This window comes from Suricata suricatta, chromosome 17 (genome assembly GCF_006229205.1).
Source record: "Suricata suricatta isolate VVHF042 chromosome 17, meerkat_22Aug2017_6uvM2_HiC, whole genome shotgun sequence".
NCBI lineage: Eukaryota > Metazoa > Chordata > Mammalia > Carnivora > Herpestidae > Suricata > Suricata suricatta.
This window is the reverse complement of record NC_043716.1, coordinates 13024570-13044998: the sequence shown is the minus strand read 5'-3', so window position 1 is coordinate 13044998 and position 20429 is coordinate 13024570. Positions and strand designations below refer to the sequence as shown.

Here is a 20429-nt window from a genome sequence, read left to right as displayed (position 1 = left end):
AAAATCTGGTGTTCAGCAACCCAAGCGGGCCGGCAGTCACAGGGCCGGGGCCCCCACCCCACCCCTCAGCGCCCCTCACTCCACACGTACCACACACGGCTTTATGGAAGAGAGATCCCCAGCCCCTTCTGTGACCAACAAGTGACATTTACCTGTTGGGCCATTCTCATGGGTCTAGTGACTGGCAGTCAGTCTACCCTCTCCTCCCTCTTCAATGACATTACAAGGATAATGTTGAATTTAACTTAATTGACATTCATATGCTTTAAAAACTCTTATTTATATGTGAGTGATGAATCACTAAATTCTATTTTTTTAATTCTATTCTTGAAACCATTATTACACTATATGTTAACTAACTTGGTTTTCAATAAAATTAAAGAACAAAACAAAACACCTGTTGGGGCGCCTGGGTGGCTCAGTCGGTTAAGCGGCCGACTTTGGTCCAGGTCATGATCTCGTGGTTCATGAGTTCGAGCCCCACATTGGGCTCTGTGCTGACAGTTCAGAGCCTGGAGCCTGCTTCAGAGTCTGTGTCTTCTCTCTCTGCCCTTCCCCTGCTCACCCTCTGTCTCTCAAAAATAAACATTAAAAACAAAAACAAACAAAAAAAACACCTGTTCTACTAGTAATATTTGTGGCAACAAGCCTCCGGGTCGAACGAGACTGGTACAGATCACACAGGAGAGGCTGGGGCAGCAGGTTTCAAAAACTCACTTTATTCCAATGTGAAATGAAGACGTGATGGTTTAAAAACAAGAAAAAGTTCTTGATCAGCGGCGGGGAGGCTTCGCTTGCTAGCTCACACCCACTGCCTTTTAAACAAGGAATCTGGACAGAGCGTACCCCTCAGCAGCCCCCCGCAAAGCCGCCGGCAGAGGCCCAGGCCCGGACAGCCCCCTCGGGCTCACCAGGGTGGCGATCGATCCCCCCCATCAGGGCTCCGACAGCAGGCACAGAGAAGCGCAGGGGTGGATGGGAGAGGGAGGAGCTGGGCTCGTGGGAGCCGCCCCTGCCACGGGGGCCCCGCCCCCTGCCCAGGGCTACCCTCTGAAGGAGGTGCTTGTGTGACAAGGACCAGGTAGGGAGCTGGGCTCCACAGACAAGCGGCAATCACTCCTATCTACATCTAGTCAAATCCCCTCGGGATCCATGATCCAGCCCGGCTGCCCTCGTCCCTCACCCGCCCCGGCCCACTGTGCATCAGGCAGCTCTGGTTAAAACGGGGAGAAGGATACATTCAGAAGGTAGCCCCTAAGGTTGTCCCCAGCGGGGTGCAGGAAGTGGGGGGGGCAGGCCTCCTACCGGGGCCCACGGGGCCCATGGGCAGACAGGCCAGGGCCGGGGCCGGGAACAGGGTCTAGGGAACCACCGCTGCCCACCCTTTCCCTTCTCCCTCCAGCACAGCAAGGCAAGGCCTGTCACGACCAAGAAAGCCCCTGCAGCAGTTACCTCACCACAAAGCTAAAGTGCACCCCCGCCCCCAGCCCTGCCACAGAGCTCTGACCCCCCTCCCAGGACACAGGAAAGCTCCCCGCTTTTTGGCTTCAAGCCTGGACTCTAAGCCAGGTTGGGCCCAGGGACAGAGGCAGCAAAAGCAGCAACCATAATGTCAAACATTCAAATGACCTGAGAAATCTCATCTTCACGTCATCCACTCAGAACCGACATGGGGCTATATGTACAGGTTAGGAAGGACAGATTGAGACACTCACGGCATGGACACGCTCGCACACCTGCTTGTGGATGGGAGGCCAGAGGGGCACCTGCCCCCGAACTGGGAATGGACGCCCACACACTTCATTCGCGTGTCTTCAATTAGGCCTCTGCATCGTATATTCATCGAACCAGTGCAAAAACATCTTTGGGGGGACAGGCCAGGCCAGGGTCCCAGCAGGATGCTGGGGTGGGATGGGGCTTGGAAACATGGCAGAAGAGGGACTGGTTTCCAGTCCCGGTCTGTAGGGCACGCCCCCTTCTCCTGGAGTCTGGATCACTGGGTAACGGGGCAGCTGGCTGACTGTCCGTCTGTCTCTCCCTTCCTACCCCTGCAAGCCCGGGGAAGAAGGGTCCTTGGCAGCCTGGGGCTGGGAGGCTGAATCCTCTGGGAGCCCAGCCTGCTCAGGCTCAGTGCCCATGGGCTCGTCGGCCTTCTCCCTGCTTTTGCCGGCCTCTTGGAGCTGCTGCCGCCGGGCCACTTCGGCTTTCAGGTTCTCCAAGTCTTTTTGGCTGAGTGGAAGGACAGGGGCAGGTGTCAGAGCAAGCCTGGGCCCTCTGTCACCTTATGGGCCTTGGTTAATTAAAATTAAACCTGGGGCAAGATCAGGCGTCCCTCTATGTGGGGGTCGGGGGGCGTGTGGAACAAGCACTCCCATCCCCAAGACAAAAAGGCCCCTAAGCGCTAAGACCATAAGAACTCAGGGCACTTGACACAGTGAAGGCCGGGCTCACGCTCAGCCGTCACCCTCAGCTCGGAGCCGAGCACCATGCGGTCTGGCCCACAGCGGAGCACACCCGGAGGGTGGCGTGGCGGAGGTGACACATGCAGCAGGTACGCAGTCAGGCGCCCCGGGCTCTAAGAGCCACAGCAGAACCCTCGGCCCATGCGTGCGGCACAGCTGCCCATGGAGGCGCCAGGAAACGGCAATGAGCGAAGCTGCTCCTTCCATACAGACAAGGGAAGGCTGCTCAGGTGCATTAAGCGCAGAAAAAGGTACGGCCGTGTGCTCGGTCTGCTACAATTGTTGTGCAAATAAAGAAAGGGAGAAGACGACAGACGTGTGCTTGCTCAACTACACAGCTGTCTCCTGAAAGATTCACAGAGAACCTCTTACCACTGGCTGTACTTAGCAATTCTGAGCCACAACAACCAAGTATAGATTTTAAGAAGCAAAATAACGAAAGGCAGTTTGCACGGGGTGTTGAGTGCAAGCGGAGAGGCCTCACCTGAGAGGAATGAACAGGATGCCGTTGATGACGTTGAGCTGTTCCAAGACGCTGGCCATGCTGGGGGCTGTGAACTGAGGGGCGCAGCGATGAGCAGATGTGCCGGAGAGCACCGCCGGGGAGGCCAGGGGGCAGGTGCCAGGAAGGGGGAGGGGTGCCGGGAAGGAGGGCAGGCCACAGAGCAGGTGAGCGCGGGAGGGGAGAGCGGGTCTGGGGTGCGGGGGGCCTACCTTGAGGGGCGGGATGTTAGCGCTGGAGCCGTTCCGGTAGATCTCGTTCATGGTGCGCTGCAGGGCCACAGCCTGCTGGGTCAGGCACTTGAGGTACTCGGAGCTCTCCTTGGTCTTCTCGTGGTCCTCGCCCAGCTACGGGGCAGGCGGCACAGGCAGGAAGGGATCAGTGAAGGCCCAGGGCCTGCCGCCAACCCCCAGCCCCTGCCGCGGCCCACCTGGGTCTTGTAGATGGTGTAGCCCTCCTTCTCGTGCTGCAGGGCTGACCGGAACTCGGCTTTGCTCTCGTAGACCCGGGCGACGAGGTGGTGGCTGCAAGGAGGCGTGTGGCGCGAAGGGACACGAGTGGGACGGGGCTGAGGGGCCTGACTGGGGTGCTGGGACTACTCTAGATTCTGCTCTGGGACCCACCCGAGGGCAGCCCAGGACCCGGAGAAGACATGGATCCTCAGGAGTTGGGTGGAAGACAGGATGCTGGACCCCACGTCCACCCTCCATCTATATGCCTCTGGGACCACATCCCTGTGGTCCTGGGCACCCCCTGCCCCTGAGCCAGCATGGCCTCACCTGAGGGCCACCTTGAGGGACTTGGGCCCATGGTACTTGGTGCTGATAGCCAGCGCGCTCTCCAGGAAGCGCAGTGCCAGGTCGTACTCCATCACCCCGTGCAGCACCAGCCCAATGTTGTTCTGGGGGCAGTCGGGAGGGCCGAGGTCAGTGCTGCTCTCCGGGACCAGGGCTAGTCCCGCTGCCCCCCCCCCGGCACTCACGTCCAGCAGCGCCATCTCGGGGTGGTCCTCCCCGAACACCAGCAGCATGAGGTAGCGGGCGCGGTACAGCAGGCTCAGGGCCGTGGACAGCTGGCTGCTGGCGAAGCAGTACAGGGCCAAGTGCATCTGCAGGGGCAGCCGAGTCAGGCCAGGACCGCAGGCCCCAGCTCCCCCACCCCCGCCCCTGCATGGGCCCCGCCCGCAAATGCTCACATATTCCTGGATGGTGTTGGGGTGCTCGATGCCCATCACTCGCTCGCTCATCAGCACAGCCTTCTGCTGGTTACTCAGGGCCTGGGAGAGGTGCGGAGTCATCATCCCAGCACGGGCACTGCCCCCCATCGAGTCTGCCCATCCCCGAGCAGCCCCAGAGCAGCCCAGCCTCCTCAGCAGAGAAGCGTTCACCACTCAGGCACTGTGAGCACAGAAGGCCAGACCCCACTCTGAGGCCTTTTTAAATAGCTTGTCTTGAGCCTCTTGCCCCTAACACAATCTATGCTTGCACATAAATCTAACATTAAGCTAAAAATAAAGCAATAAGAATAAGAAGAAAAAGGCATACATAAATGAAAGAAAGTCTACAGCTGAAGGACAAGCGGCAGTCTCCTGTGCCCCGACGAGGCAGGCGGCCACCAGCAGGCCGAGGAATGCGAGATGCTCCTGACAGCTTCACGCTGCGCTTACGAGGCCCTGGGCACTGTGAGTCTGAGACTAGACTTCCCAGCGTCCCCATGAAGCACTCTGTCCGCGAGCTCGCCCAGGCAGACCAGCAACTCCCCAGGGTCTCCCTGGTCTCTGCGTGCTCCTCCCAGAGGACCCCCTGAGGAGAACAGCGTCCTCGGCCTCAGGTCCCCAGATCTGGGCTCCCGCTTCCTGCGGCACGGAGCGAGAACACGGCCCTGGCTCCCTCACTTGCCATCCCCCAGTGCCAGGCCAGGCCCCAAGGCCTCTGTGGACACAGCCCGGAGGGTGCTCAAGGCCCACCTCGGCGTAGTCACCCATAATGTAGTGGAGACGAGCAAGGAGGCGCAAGCAGGCACAGATCTCCACGTGCATGGCTCCGTACACGTTGTTAAACAGGTTCAGGGCCTCATTGATGAGCTCACAGCCCTCCTTCAGGAAGCCTGCAGGGCACCCCCAAGGGCGGCAAGGTCAGGGCCGGGCCAGGGGACCCCCACCCCCCAGCCACACCTGGCCACGCACCCTGCTGTACTTTGGCCTGCCCACTCTGGAAGAAGTGGAAGGCGTCCGATGCCTTGGGGTTGACGTGCTTGACCACGGGGAAGATATTGAGCACGTCTTCCTCGGTGAATGCGGGTTTGTGGCGGCTGTCGAAGCTGTACTCCTTCAGCAGGATCTGGGGGACACAGCCCAATGCCCGAAGGTGGCCTCAGCCCAGGGCTCAAACAGCCAGCACCTCCCACCCTCCCCTCCCTCCACCCCTGCCGGCCCTGCAGGAGCTAGGAGGGGCCCCCTGAATCATCCACACCTGGATCCCGGTTTTCAGGGAGATTTCCCGCAGCAGCGTTATCTTCTGCAGCCCATAGGTCTCCACAGCCTGGTCCACGGTCTCACTGTGGGGGGAGGTGACAGGTGGGCTCGGGCGGCGGCCTCCCTACCAAGGACCAAGCCCAAGGACCGAGTCCAAGTACCTGTCCCCAGCTCCCATCCCCCATCCCTCCACCACCAAGCAGCCCTTCACGGTCTTAGCCCACACCCTGCACCACAGGGAGCCCAACACCCGGTATCGCCACGCACCACTCGAGGCTGAAGCCAAAGTAGTTCCTGGCCTCCTGGCAGATGTTCTTCCAGAGCTCCTGGGGGGTCATGACAGCCCAGGCCGTGTTATCTGCTGCCCCTGGGGGCCGGTTTCTCCTCCTCCTGTTCCTCTTCTTGGAGATCAGCTCGTCGGCAGGCAAGTGCGCCACGGGGTTGGGGTAGGAGCTCAGGAAGCAGTTCAGAAAGTGGCTGATGGCAGCCGAGAGGCCCGAGAGCTCCACGCCCTGGGAAGGAGGTTTGACTCAAGTCACAAGGGCCCTCAGGCCCCACCCCAGGGCTCTTGCCCAACCCACTACCCACCGCCAGGCTGCAGTGGGAACGGCAGTACCTGTAAGTAGGTCTTGAAGATATGCTTGGCAGAGCGGGTGATGAGCTCTCCAATGCCAATTTTCTGCAAAGGTTCAAAGAAGTGAGTCTCAGTTGGGCCCCAGGCCTCCATCCAGCCCCACTGTCCCACCCCAAGCATCACTCACATAGATGTGGTCCAGCTGTTCCCGGGCCGGGCTCCGGAGTACTGAGTCCAGCACCTTGCCCAGGTAGCGCATGTTGATGCCACGCTGGCGCATCACCTCGGCCAGAGTGGCGCCATCCATGGGCAGCACCGCATGGTCGATGCAGTCCTTCACCTGTGGGCTGCAGCAGGTCAGGGCCCCCCAGCCTGGGCCCTCTGCCTCCACCCACCCGGGGTCTTCTGGGGGCAGGGGGTGGGGAGCTCATGCTATCCGGGGGCCCTGAAGGAAGGAGGGGACTAAGACCCCAGCTTGCAGTTGGGAACAGGGAAGAAAACAAAGCAGCAGCCAGGACATGAGAACGTGCCCCCCAGCCTCTGCACAAAGGACGGGAACATGGGATGGCAGTTACAGGGAAAGGGGTGCTTCCCCGTCGGGGAGCAGGGCTGACGGAGCCCTGCCGGCAGAGCCCAACAGGCAGCACAGGCTCTCCCCTGACCATGTAGGATAGGGCAGAGGCAGCCACTTGGGGACACAGCTCTGCCAAGCCTCAAAGAGGTCAGGCAGGGGGCCAGGGCGGCTGGCATAGAACACTGGGCTCGCAGATCTGAGACCGGCATGCCACCCAATGGCGGGGCTGCCTCAGTAGGGAGCAAGCGCCCCATCATCCAAGGAGCCTATGTACAAAGGTTGTGGGGAAGTGGACAGGAACCTCCCCCCACCTTTTTCCAGATGCCCCAATGCCCCCTCTGTCAGCTGTCTCGTCACACAGGGGTTCCGAGGACCAGGCCCTCAGCTGCCGGCCGCTGTGGGGAGCCTGGTAGAGCAGAGCCTGCGCCCGATGCCTCCCTCGGCCTCTCTGGGTTGGCAGCCCCTTCTGTACGAGGGTGACAAGCACTCTGCCCTGCCTGCCTCACAGATCAGCAGGTCTAAGGGAGTTACTCCTGCAAAGGTTCCATAAGCTTCCAGAATTGGATGGATGAAGCACCAGGGCCTCCCCCACCCCTGCGGCCCCTCCCTCACCAAGCCAGGGATCTGGCAGGAGAGCAGGAAGGCAGCGGCGTCTTTCAGCAGCTGCTTCTGGTCCCGAACTTCCTCCTGGCAGGACTCGGGGAAGCGAACCCCTGTGGGAGGGACGGCAGCGGCCTGAGCTGGGCGGAAGGGAGGCCAGCGCCCACCAGACCCAGGGCCCCAAGACGGCCGGCACAGCATTCTGCCCGGCCTAACGGACACCTGCCTGGAGAGAAGATGTCAGGGTTGAAGCGGACGTCGAAGGCCGTGCTGCTGATGGAGCCGACTGCCTTGCACGCGTTGCGGATCACCTCCCGGCTCCGAGGGTCTGCTGTGGAGACGCGGCCGGCTCGGAGGCAGCCCCACTCCGCCGTCAGCGGGGGCGGCTGTGCTGCCCCGAGCCTCCCCCGGCCTCTCCCCGGGCTGGGGCCAAGCCGCCGCCGGGACAGACCCGGGGCTCCCGGCGCCCCGCAGGCACAGCGGCCCCACCTGTCCCGTCGTCCGAGGCGATGGTCTCCGCTAGCTCCTTCACCTTGGCGAGGCCGCCGGCACTGCCACCTTCCTCCTCGCTTCCTGTCTCGGGCCCCGGGGGGTCTTCGGGCTTCGATTCTGAGGCGGGGGGGTCGCCGTTTTCCAGCGAGGTGGGGTTCTCCATCTTGCTGGCTTTCTGCTGCATCAACTGCAGGGCGGCCAGCTTCATGAAGAGCAGGTACCTGGAGCGCGGCAGACAGGGCAGAGCGCGACATGGGAAAACGGTTCCGGAAGCCTTGGCCGCCCGGCGGTTTCCTGCTGGCGGCAGGGAGCAGGGCAGCCCCCAGGCTCCAGGCCTGTGCCGGCGCAGGGCCACATCCCACCCCAGCCACTCCAGCAGGCAGCGGACAGACCCAAAGCTGAGACCCTCCCAATAGAAAGAGGACGGCTGGGGCCTTAGCGGAGGAGAGGTCTCCCCATGGGCTCTGAGGAGACCTTCACGGTGAAGGGCATTCAATGTGGTGCACTCCTAAGCGCTAAATGCCAGCAGCGGTGATGCCCCCTCGCACTGGGACATTAAAAACACGGTAGCGGATTTCCACACGCCCCTCAGAGGAACAGTGCCGCTTCACCGAGAGGCACCGGGCTAGCCGGCTGCTACCTTGGACCCACATAAAGCTCTCGGACGTCCGTGCTGTGGAGCCTGAGGTCAGTGGCTGGGGCTGTCGCGACCGGGGCCAAAGCTGGCTCTTCTTCACTTTTCAAAGCGTCTCCCGTCAAGGATCAGACCCCAGAACCGTCCACTGGCTGGGTGCCCTCAAAGGCCTGGGCCCTCACCTGTGCTCCACGAAGGCGTCCACCAGCTCCTGGCGCAGGCAGCAGAGCTTGTGCCGGTGGGCCCGGGGGAAGCCGGCGCGCGTGCACTCCTCGGGCAGCACCTCGCCAGGCACGGGCAGGAAGTTGAGGTCAGGGGGGAAGGTGCGCAGCAGGTCGAGGATGTAGTGGCGCCCGTCGTTGCCGATGATGCCCTTGCACTCCACGGAGGAGCAGAGCTCCACCTCCTCGCCGCGGTCGTTGAGCACGCGGTGCCTCAGGATCTTGAGCGGCCGACTAGTGCGTTCCAGCAGCTCCAGGTACCGAGGGTGTGACATCACTGTCTTGCCGAAGTCAATGGAGCCGTAGATGACACTCTGCTCCTGGTCCCGCTCCAGGATGCCAGGGATGATGGACTGGGCCGTGACCCGGTAGCCCCGGTAGTCCACCACCACCGTCCCCAGCGTGTACAGCCCCTCCACGTCCACGGCATTGTACGTGCGCACACCGTTCAGGTCGTTGGTGGGTGCCACATAGGCTGCCACATCCCCACCAAAGTCCTTGTAGTGGTCACGAACATCAAAGCCCAGGCTAAAGAAGATGTTATTCCAGATGAACATCTGCATCTTGGTCTCCTCGCTGGGGTTGATGGCCATCACATTGCCATCGATGACCGCCATGGCGCCCCGAGTGGCTGCAGCTGTGAAGTCGCTGTGCACCTGAGAGGGGTCGAGGGAGGAAGGGTGAGAGGCGTCCTCCCTGAGAGCTGCAGACTCGGGCTCACCCGGCCAAGCTCACCCAGACAGTCGAGGCAAAGGGACAGCCCCGAGGGCCAAGGCGCACGAACCTTAGCCTGCTCACTTGGAAAAAGACAAGAAACCCGTTTTTTGAAAAAACCATAATACTTGTGTTCAGAAACAGTAAAGCTTAGCAATTAACAGAGAGAAGGGCTGGAGCAGGTCTTGGATCCACCAATTATGTACCAGGTGAACTTGGCCAGGTCACCTCTCAGACCTGTCTTCACGGTCTGTGAAACAGCGACGATAAAAGTATTGACCTTACAAGGTGTCTGAGAGATTAGAGGAGATGATGCCAATCACACACTGACCCGGTCCCTGGCAAACCACTTAGACCTGATTTTTACCATTACCATCCCAAGGCAGGAAAACTAGGGGAGATTAAAAATGGCTTTTCCAAAAGCTTATTTCTTCCTCATCTCTCTAGACAACATCACGTGTGTGCCCAGGCAAGGTCCCAAAGGCAGACTGGCTGGAAGAAGCCTGTCACACAGCCCACAATGGAGGAGGTCCCCTTCCCCACCCAGCCTGCAAACTCCAAGTCTCACAGAGGCCAAAAAACAGAACTGGGGTGGCCTGCTCTGCTGGCAGGCACGAAGTCAGCCAGCACCCTGACTGCACATCTCAGCAAGCAGCAAATGGGCCCGAGGCTGCCAGCCAGGCATGAGAGCCGTAGGCACCTTGAATATAGCTCTTTCTCGGAGCAACCGCTCAGGCAGGTTCTTGCGGGGCAGTTCCCTTGTCGTCTGCAGCTCCTCATTCCAGTCCCGGGTCTGCAAAGGGAGGGTGATGTCGGCTCAGCCCAAGCCCCAAGCCCTGCTCTGGGTGGCCCCTTCCCCCACCTCCCTGAGGACGGGCTCCCAGGCTCCCAAGTGAACAAGTCGGACAAGCAGATGGAGCCTGCAGGGAGGCGCACGGAACCCAGCCTGGACCCCACCAGGGCAGGGGAGGGAGGAGCCCAGGACGGGCGGGGCCACAGGCACCTGTCCAGGGATGTGCTCCTCGTAGCCCAGCCTGGAGGTATAGGCGTCCTCTGCACGCACGCAGTCCATCGCGTGCTCTGCCTGGGGCGCTGTCCAGCTGTACACCTGGAACGGGGTGGCAATCCTCTCGAATGGGTGGCGCTGGACCCTGTGACAGGGAGAGGGGGAGTTGGGGAAGCCTGCCAAGCTCAGAGCCCTGCCATCAGCTCCTTCTCTGAAGTCCCCACCAGCGCCTGTGTCTTCTCCCCCTGCGACCCTGCCCCTGGAAAGTCTTACAGAAGCAAATGGGCACCTCTCTTAGGGCTGATGTCTTGGGGCCTGGCAAACAGCTCCCTGAAGGGAGGCTCTGGGGTGCTGGGGACTGAGGGCACAGCTCCTTGGGGCAGAAGTGCTGGAGCTAACGCTGGCAGCTTCACCCCACCCCCGTGTGGGGTAGGAGACAAAGGGCGGATAGGAAGCAAAGACACCACCTTTTCTTCTGCAGCACGGCAAAGTTTTTTTTGAAGGTCGGGCTGATCTGGTTGAGCAGCTCCACCAGGGAATGGCTGAGGAAGCGGGGACTGGCGGGCTTGGGATTGAAGTGATAGGCCGTGGACCTGTGGGGACAGGGCAGTTGCTGCGCAGGGCACCCTGGGTGGCTGCCCGAAGACCTGGAGCAGGCTCACACGGGGACTCACTGGTTCAGGTAAAAGCCCCGCGTGGATGCCGTGATGCTGACTTGCCGGTCCTCGGCTGTGATCACAAACAGGTACATGAGGTCCCCGTGCATCTTGCGGTTCCCGGGGGGTGGGTTCCAGCCACTCATGGTAAGCACTTTCAGGCATTGCAGGGGCTGCAAGGGGGCCAAGAATGAGCAGGCCAAGCCTCCAGGTAGGTGGCCCCTGCCCAGCCAGAGATCCGTGCCCTGGCTCTGCTCTGGAGTCCTACCTTCCAGTCACGGTTCTGGGGCTGCAGGGGACACAATGGCCGCTCGCGGCTCCCTGGAAGGATGTACTCAGGGGGTGTGCAGTCAATGGGGTCCATCTCCAAGCCCTTCTTCCGCTTCCCGCTGTCTAAGGGACCCGAGGCTGGTGGTCAGCACAGGGCCCCCCTGGGGCCAACTATCTGCCCACCTAAAATGGCCCCAGTCTGGATGCCTCCAGCCCTGCCCCCTCCTGCTAGGAAGGCCTGGCCCCTGGCCCCTTACCCCTTCACCAGCCCCGGGCCAATCAGCTCTAAGATCCTCTGCCAAACCCCCAGCCCCAATGCCTCCGCACCTCCCAGGTCGCCATCGGTAAAGACGCTCAGGAAGGACAAGGAGTTGCAGTCAACTCCGTTGAAGGCGTCAGATGGGTCCAGGCTTTTGAGCAGGTCTCGGACATGGCGCACGTGGATGCGGGCCTCACGCACCGTGTACGGCTCTGTTGGGAGGATGAGAGGCAGGGCGTCAGCAGGGCCCGCTCCTGCCGCAACAGCCCGCCCAGCACAGAGAAGTCTGCCGAGGTGCTTCCACGATCATCTTGATTTTCAAATCTTAAGCCACCACTTAAAATTGCATTATAAACACATAGGCTGGAGTTCTGGATCACACACACACACACACACACACACACACACACACACAGCCGCCTGCTGACAGGCAGAGATTCTTGTTTGCAAAGAACCTTCTGCCAAAGGATACAAGAAATGCCTCTGGCAGCACACCCAGGCCTCGGGGAGCCACCCAAAGGCCCCTGCTCCCGTTCACAATGGTCACAGGCAGCCTCAGTCCTGTTCTCCCAGGGCTGCCCCTGCACAGGGCTGGCCTGAGGACTCACCAGGACCCATAACTACAACACTGCCCCCCAGTATACGCTTTGTGAACTTTAATGGGGACTTTTGGGGGAGAAGAGGGGGTTCCTCAGCATGTTTGGGCACAGCTGGGTTACATCTTTCCACTCCTGTTCTTAACAACCTCACACTGCCCAGAACCGCTGAGCCGCTTCTCCCCTGGGGACCCACGTTCACGGGAGCCTTTATAACCAGCCGGTCTCAGCACACCAGCTGCTCGCTCCACACTGGGCCTGACCTGTCCACTTGGGAGCTGTGAAACTTCAGTTTCCTTATGAGAATTAACTTTTCTATCTACAGAATTTGACTGGGCTGATTTCAAGCCCTTGGTTGGTACCATTTAAAAAAAAAAATCATGACTCTGATATTTAACTGATAATGGGGGAAGGCACACGTGTAAAGGCCTGAGGAATAGACACGGCTCCAATCCTGCCTCCACAAGGTCCATACTGTCCTGAGCCTCCATGCACTCATCTGTGACACAGAGAGAGCAGCCGGGGTGGGTGCAGAGCCACCTGTGTGCTCTCCCTTGGCAGGCTGCCCAACCTCAAGACAAACCTTCCACCACGCGGAGCACCGAGCCCTCCTGCAGCCCCTCGACACTGCGCAGCTCTGAGAAGTGGTCCAGCATGTTGCCGTCCAGGTGCAGGGAGAAGCAGGTGCGGTGACATGTGTCTTCACGGTCCATGAGTACCTGGTGGATCTCCTGTACCATCTCCTGGGGGGACACCTACCAGGGAAAAGGCCCCAGCCACCCTGGAGAGGACGTACTGCTTTCCCTACAGTATGAGGCTAGGACAAGCGAGAGCCAGGTAGGGCTTTCCAGCGTTGTCCTAACAGGCTCATGCTCTGGTACCCAGCACCCACCCTCCACTTACCTGTAAGGAGAAGGGTTCAATCCCAGGTGCCAGGATCTTCACAGAAAAGCCTGTGTCCTGAATGACAATGACCTCCTGTCCAGTTGTCTCCTCTCCCGGCTCGGACTCGTCCAGCCCATTTTCCCGGGGTGGCTCAGTAGCCCTTTCTTCCTTCTTTAGGCTCTCTGGACAGTCCCCATTCAGCAGCATGACTGATGGCAGCTCTGTGGGTAACAAGGAGCTGAGTCAAAGTGGTCGTCTGCCTCATCCACTTGGATGGACACGGACCCTGGACAAGGCATCCGCATTTCCTCCCAAGATTTGGTCAGCCCTCCCCCAGACGCCACAGTCCCACTCACACCAGGCACACGACTTTCCCTCACCCCTGGCCACCTGCAAGCCACTGCCTTCTCCCTTCCACATTCTGGGTCCTCCCTTCCCATCTGCCACTCAGTCCTCCAGCCTGGCTTTGATCTGAGTACACCATCCAAACCACTCTCCCCACAGTCACCGATGCCCCCCTCCACCAAGGACCAAACCCAACTGTCTTCTCTAGCCTCAAGATGTCTGACTTCTCAGCAGCACCCATCACTGCACACTCTTTTCTCCCCTTCCCTGGTAGCCACTGACCCCTGGTTCCTTACTCTCCAGCTCCACCCGCCTCAGGCAGTCCAGACTGTGGGTGTCCCAAGGCCCCAGCCACTCCTCATCTCACCTGATCTCCCAGGACTTCAAACACCCTCCGGCCATGCAGCTAACCTGGCCAACCCTGGTCTCGCCTCGCACAACCTTTTCAACACATGGCCATCCCTTAGACATCAACAAAGACTTAACCTTTGACGCAGAATTCCCCTTCCTCCACAAGCTGGCCTCTGCTCGGTGAATGGCCCTTCACCCCTAGTCAACTAACCTAATCTCCAAGCAGGTCATGGAACCCAGCCTCTGCAGCCATGGCTCCAACACAGGCAACTATCCCCTGTTTCAAGAGCTCCACTTAGAACCCTTAGCCAGATCCAAGCTTCTTAGGCCAATGCTCTCAGGCAGCCTGAGGAACACCTCAACTCTTCCCGGCTTTCCTCGTCAAGGTCTGAGATGCACCAAACTACCAAGAAGCCTGACATACAGGCTACACGTCTTCCCTCCCATCTCTGTGCTTTTGTGCAGTTTACACTGCCTTCAGTATACCAGCAAACTCCTACTTACCCGTCAAGGCCCAGGTGAAATAAACCCCCTTCTCTAAAGCCTGCCCAAATGACCCCTGACAACTGGATTACTGCCCCCAGAGACACGGTGACCTCCCAGAACACCGTCCTATGACATTCTGGGGAATCTTCATGCTAGCAGCTCTCTCTTCCATCTTACCTGCGCTCCACAGGAGGGCACTGAACTAACAATTAATTACTGCAAATGGGGAGTTAAGTCCAATATTTGTGAACAGCACTCAATTCACAAGCTGTGGGGAAGAGAAGAAAGCGGGTGCCAAAACCTCCCTTTCCACCCAGACACTAAAGGGAATAAGGAAGAGCCCCTTCCTTGCCCTGGGAAGCAAGGACCTCCTCACAATCCGGCAAAACACAGCTTGCCTGGATATCCATTTGGCCCAGGGGTCTTTCCACCCAGGGTCGGCTTGGCAACCAAACTGGTCCCTTGTTTGTCTGAGAGCTCCAGACAGGTCAGCTCACCAAGCTCTGCTCCCACCTCCTTTCCTTACTATTAGGGGCGAGGAGCTTGTCCCCAGACCTACATGGGCCCTACCTAGACCTACCACAAACGGGGAGCCAGGGGCCTCAGGAACGGAGATAAGCCCGGCAGAGAAGGGCTCGCCACGGGGAGTGCAGAGAAGCCACTCCCTCTTCCCCACGTCCCTTCAGCTTAGTGATAAACAGGACCGCTGGGAGCTGAAATACAGCTCCCTCCTCCTTTCCCCAAATAAGGATGTCTGAGGCTCAGAAAAGTCCAAGGTCAACAGTGGACCTTAGATCCCCTATCAAGAGCACACACCACCATGCCAACACAATGCCCTCAATCCTGGCCACTGTGGATCTTCAAGGACTGTTATCACTCCCTTCCCTATCCCCAGCACACCCCTCCAGACCTGAAGGAAAACTCTGGAAAACCACAAGGATGCACAAGGACCTCTCTCTAGTGAGCCCACAGCCCCAGGTAGTGACACCCCAAGTCCCTAAAGTGAGCAGCCAGCCCCCAGGGAGAATTCGGCTGACTCTGACAAGCAGGCAGGAGGGTGGGGAGAAGGGCGGTGCTTGGTCAGCGTCCAAAAGGCAGCAAGAGGAATGGCAGATACGAGGAGGCACTTCCCCTAACTGGGTCCTTGAGAAAGACGCTACTGTCGGAAAGCCCCTGGGATGACAGGAGATGCAAGCAGGGCTCCCCCCAGCACGGTACTGCATCTTTGAGGTCTAGGACCCCAGAATCAAGAGGTCAGATACCCAGACGGAGACAGGCAGCCTGCACTCCCTGAGTCTTGGCTACGAAAGATGGGAAAGGGGGGCAGGGAAGAAAGGCAAGAGTGGCCACAGCTCCCACCCCTCTTCCCTAGGACAGGGAGCCTGCTTGCCCAGGAGGTACCTGGGCACCAGGTTATGTCCCAGGGGTACCCAATCCCCTATCAGATTTCAAAGGACTGTGGCTGGTTCCCAGGGGCCTCCATTCCCCTCCTCCTTCCTCTGAGAAAACCCTTGAAGGTCTCCCTACCACTGGATTAAGGCCAAGTGATCTCCCCACAATAAGCTGCCCCCCACCCCCCACAGCCCACCTGGTGCAGTTGGTGGCTGCTCCCTCCTGGGCTCTGGAGTCTCGGGACCACCATGGCAGCGAGGTAGCCAGCTCTCCAGTTCAGGCTCGGCACTGCCTGAGTCCCCCATTCTGGCCTCTGCCACTATCCTCGCACCCATGCAGCTGGTCAGCCCAGGGCTGGAGCTCGGGCTGGCTTCGGGTTTCAGTGGGGCCAGGCCTGCTGGGGCAGCCCTGGGAAGGGCACACTCCCCCTGCCTTGCATCCTGCTCAAGGTCGGCCAGAAGGACGGCTGTGGGCCAGGACGGACCAGTGGCTCCAGGACCCCAGGGGGAGCTGCTACCAGGGCTCAGGCCTACTTCCTTGCACCCACCAAAAAGGGGGTCACTGCTAGTGAGGCCGTTAGGGGGGCACGAGAACCCAGCCCAGTTTGGGGTATCTGGGCCCCTCAGGATCGAGGACTGTGGGGACAGGCTGGCAGGGGCAAGGCCCAGCAAAGGGGTCCTCTCCTCGGCCCCAACCCCAGAGGAGGGGAGCAGGACGGCTTCAGCCAGCTGCCGGCAACAGCTGGTGCAGACCCAGGCCCAGGCCATGAGGTGGCCACCCTGTCCACCAGTCACAGACACCGAGCACCTTGCCTGCCTCCTGGGCCAAGTGGCTGGCTGAGGCCTCTGGCTCATGCTGCCCCCTGCAGGTGACCTGGCAGCTCTCCCCTTTCTGGCAGTCCTTAGTTCTGGTGGGAGGGGGATGGGCCCCCGGTCTCCCAGAGGACAACTGCACCCGTGCCCCAGGCCTCCAGCTCCACCATGAAGCTGGCAGGCTCTGTCTTCCCTTCCCAGCAGCCCCTGCGCTGCCGGGAGAAAACCAAGTCTCTCCCTCAGGGAAAACAAGAGCTGGCATCAAGAGGCCGAAGGCCGTTCGGCTGTAGAGAAGGAACATGCCCAGCCTCGCCAGGGCCTCTGACTTGTTGCCAGGGCCCAGCCAGCACCGCTCCGGCATCCATACTAACCAGAGTGGGGGCGGGGAGCCAGGCTCACTCCAGGCCCCCTCCCCTCCAGTCCAGTCCTGTCCCAGGCAGCCCTGATGGCCAGGCACACGGCAGGTCCCCACCTCTCCACAGGCCCAACCAAGGGGCCTACACACACTGACTGGATGGTAAGAAGGGCCCAGCCCAGGCAGAGCCCCTCTTACCCTGTCCTCTTCCCAATCACACCCTGACCCTCTGGAAAAGGGGGTGGGGCAGAGCAGCCTGGCAATGACCTCTGAGTAGCAACCATTTCCATTCTGGTTCCCAGAAAGCCAATGCTCCCTCTAGGCCCATCCCACAGTAAGTCCCTCAATCAGCTCAACCAGCTCATCTCACTTGAGGAAACTGAGGCTCCAGAAGGCTAGCAAGCTGCCCCAAGACCCAGAGGCAACAGGCAGCCAAGCCAGGTCAAGAGAAAAAGAGGTCTCTCAGATGCGCAAACCCATGCCTCTGAGTGCCACTCCTCCAGGCCGCAGTACCCACTGGGTACACAGTACCCCTCTTCCTCCAGGCCTGAGGGCTTAGTCCAGGAGGAAGATCCATCTCCAGCCATAGCACCCTCCCAAACCTCTACATCCCCTCCTCTCCTATCCCAGGGGCACCTCCGAGGATCTGGGCCTTAGGGAAAGGACAAAAGGTGGTCCTCTGCAGAATGGGTAGGGGTGTCCCAAATTGCACACTGCATATACACACCCCTAGTCCTCACTGGCTGGGGCAGAATGTAGAAACACAGTATACCCCTGCCCTGGCAGCACAGAGACCCCATGGGCAGCAGAAAGGAGGAGTGAGAAAAGAAACTTAGGCCATCCCAGGTGGCCTGTGTCTTCCCCAGCCTGGCACGGCCTCACTCAGCAGACTGTGCCAGAGCCAGGCCCCGCCCCAGTCGAGGCCCCAGCAGGTGAGGCTCAAGCAGGAAGTAAGGCCCCAAAAGACACATCGCTCCCTCCCAGGGAACAGGGCTTCAAGGGAAAGGGGTAAGGGTTGGCAGGCAGCCTACAGAAGACCCCGATGATATAGGCATCTGTCCCCTTCCTGTCCCCTCAGACCACAGACAGGTCTGGGGGGTCTGGAGAAGGTCCGGTGATCCTCAAGCCAGTCTACCCAGGCCTCCCCAAATGAAGAGGTTTAGCATTCGATCAGGGAGCACCCCTAAGCCTTCCAGCTCCTCCCCAGTCTGCCAGCCCCCTTCTCTGTGCTGGGCCTCAACTCCAAGGAACCCTCCCCTAGGTAGAAGGAACTTGACACACCACTGTGAACTTGAAAAACCTGCCTGTTCTCTTAACCCCTAAAAGCAGCTTTATTCCCAAGAAGGTAACTGACCCTTGCCCTCGACCCCAAAAGGCCTTGATTACGTCCTCAAAGGGACTGGAGAGCCTTCCACAGATGGGTCCTAAGGGTCAGGTGCCTGCTGGGGAGGGGCGTGGTCTCCATTTAAGGCCACCCTATTTCTTCGAATAGATTCAGGCTGGCTGTAATTCAAAGCCTATCTATCCTAGCTTCTCAGAGACATAAGGAGCCAATGTCCCACCACTAGCATGTTCCTGGTTTCCAGAAAATGAACAGCTGTGCCCTTCCCTGACCCAGGTTGCCCCAGAGCCTCTCAGCACATAGTAGAGATGGGGCTTTTTTAAACAAGCCCTCTGAGAAATCCTCGGACTCTCCTCTCCTTAGTCCCCATGTTCTCAATCAACATACAATCCAAACCAACATGCCTGTCCCGGCTTCCTCTGGGATAGACAGGGGAAGCCTCGGCATGATGACCATAAGCTAGAAATCCAAATGCCTCCCGCAGCTAAAGCACTGTGTGACCTTGGGCTAGTCACTTTATCTCTTCAGGTCTCTTTGCTAGGAGGGAAATCAGCCAGACCGGACCTCCTCTTATCTAGCCTGCCCCACTGATTCAGAGCCACATCAGGGCAAAGCCTGGCAAGTCGGAGTCATTAGCATCTGTTCTGCCCAAATCTTGGCCTCATCTAGGCAATCAGCAAAGCTGCTATAGTACCTACCCCCAATGTAAGGTAAATAAGACGGGACAGGCTCAGAGGGCCTACTTAGTACTGTTCCCATCCTGACTTACTGAAGTTCGGAAGGGAGATGAAGATGACAAGTCCCTGCTGAGAAGAGTTGGGGGGAGTGGAAGACAGGGGTAGTCCGACATTCCCACCACCACCCAGGGGAGAGAAAGGACCACAGCCAGCCCTGAGGCCCTGAGGATGATCTGGAGGCCACAACTGAGGCACTGGGAAAGGGCGTCCAGCCTCAAGGCTGCAGTCTAAGACATGATGGAAGGAACAGAGGAATCCCAGGAGAAACTGATGAAGCAGGCCCCACCAGAGAAGAGCTGAAGCCATTCCCAAAGCCACCTCCACAGAGCCCCCATGGGGGACAGTTAGGAGCTCCACTCCACGCTAATGACCTTTGCCTTAAAAACAGCAACGCTGGGTTGATCCACTTTTCGCAATAAGGCGGGTTAATGATCAAGTTCTGGCACAAACACCTCCTCCTGCCAAGGAGTTTGGCTTTGCCCCCACACGCAAGCAGACCCCTAGGTCTGCAGATCCCGCCAACACCTAAGAGGAAAGACAGGAGAGCCTGAAGACCTGCGGTTAAGGCACTGTTTCTGGGAATGAACCAGAGAAGCCCCTCCACAATACACACCCACCCCCAGCTCGCTCTCTTCCCACAGACCAAGCCCGAAGGCTCAGGTTGAGCCTTACTCACAGGGCTGCAGCCCGTGTACGGCAACGCTTGAGATCCTTACGCAAAGGGTGCCAGACGGAGCAAGTGTCAGTGACCCCCCCCCCCATCCCCGAGGGCTCCCCATGCCCGCGCGCGGAGGGGGTGGGGCACGGATTCCATCAGTCTACGGCGGCGGCGCACCCCGAAGCCGCGTGTGCGCGCACGTGTACCCCCTACCACGGTCCTCCCCGGGACCCCACGTGTGAAACCAAGGCCGCAGCCGGGGGCGACAGTGAAGGTGACCTTCAGGGCGAGGGCGGCCCGGTGAGATGCAACCCGGCCCGGGGCGGAGTGAAAAGCGGCGGTCCCCGTAAATCCCGAACCCACCCGCCCGCTCTGCCCCGTCCAACCTCCCTGCCCAGCTGTCCCCTGGCCCCGGCCCCGCTCACCGGCCGCGCCCGGCCGCCCCTTGCCACAGGCCTGCGAGCTCGGCTCCCGGGCGCCGTCGGCCGGGGCGGCCGCCGGCAACTCGTCCGTTTTGATGACCATGGCGGCGGGAGCGGGCGTCTGGCTTGGCTGTCCGCGCCGCCCGCCGCGCCACTAACCCAAGTGCCCTGCGCGCCGCAGCCGCTGCGGGAAGGACGGAGTCACCGGCCCACGTGGTGCGCGCTGTAGCCTTTGACCCCACCGCCCCTCCCCTGCCCCACCCCCGCGCCCGGCCCGGCCCACGGAAGCCCGCGAGGGACAAAACGCACCGCGCCTCATTGGCGGTCCACCAAGGCGGTGACTTTCTGGAATGCCTTAAAGGGAACGCACTGTGACTCAGGGTACTGAGAGGCTTCTGGCCCCCTGGAGGGGCGGGGCTGCGGAGAGTCGTCCTTGCGGTGCTCAGCCCGTCCCGCGGGCGCCCTGACCTTGGGTGGTGACTCCTCTAGGACTGCCGTTGCTCGCCGTCCCCTCCCCCAATGGCCCTCTGCTTCCTATTGCAAACCAGCCAAATGACCACGCGGTCTCTAATCTGCGGTGTCAGTGTGACCCACTACGCCCTCCTCCACAA

The 20429-nt window shown here is 60.0% G+C and overlaps 1 protein-coding gene across 4 annotated transcripts; it reads right to left on the bottom strand.

Annotated features, from left to right (window-relative positions):
• Positions 1 to 696: 696 nt before the first annotated feature.
• On the bottom strand, positions 697 to 20028 carry CLUH (clustered mitochondria homolog). Of its 4 annotated transcripts, none has more exons than XM_029928017.1 (26): positions 19822 to 20028; positions 12937 to 13139; positions 12617 to 12788; positions 11506 to 11649; positions 11177 to 11301; positions 10927 to 11081; positions 10720 to 10845; positions 10250 to 10397; positions 9947 to 10039; positions 8494 to 9188; positions 7675 to 7898; positions 7412 to 7516; positions 7198 to 7298; positions 6199 to 6351; positions 6054 to 6116; positions 5705 to 5949; positions 5436 to 5520; positions 5150 to 5303; positions 4931 to 5070; positions 4160 to 4240; positions 3947 to 4072; positions 3744 to 3865; positions 3395 to 3488; positions 3177 to 3311; positions 2947 to 3020; positions 697 to 2229 (listed from the first exon to the last, which is right to left on the bottom strand). In XM_029928017.1, exons 1-26 carry the CDS (start codon positions 19919 to 19921, stop codon positions 2043 to 2045), a joined length of 4050 nt encoding a protein of 1349 aa, XP_029783877.1. In that variant the 5' UTR covers positions 19922 to 20028; the 3' UTR covers positions 697 to 2042. The 4 variants fall into 4 exon arrangements, with proteins under 4 accessions (XP_029783877.1, XP_029783878.1, XP_029783875.1 ...); XM_029928018.1 differs by having other exon boundaries at positions 7412 to 7513; XM_029928015.1 differs by lacking the exon at positions 19822 to 20028 and adding an exon at positions 15689 to 15926.
• Positions 20029 to 20429: the final 401 nt, after the last annotated feature.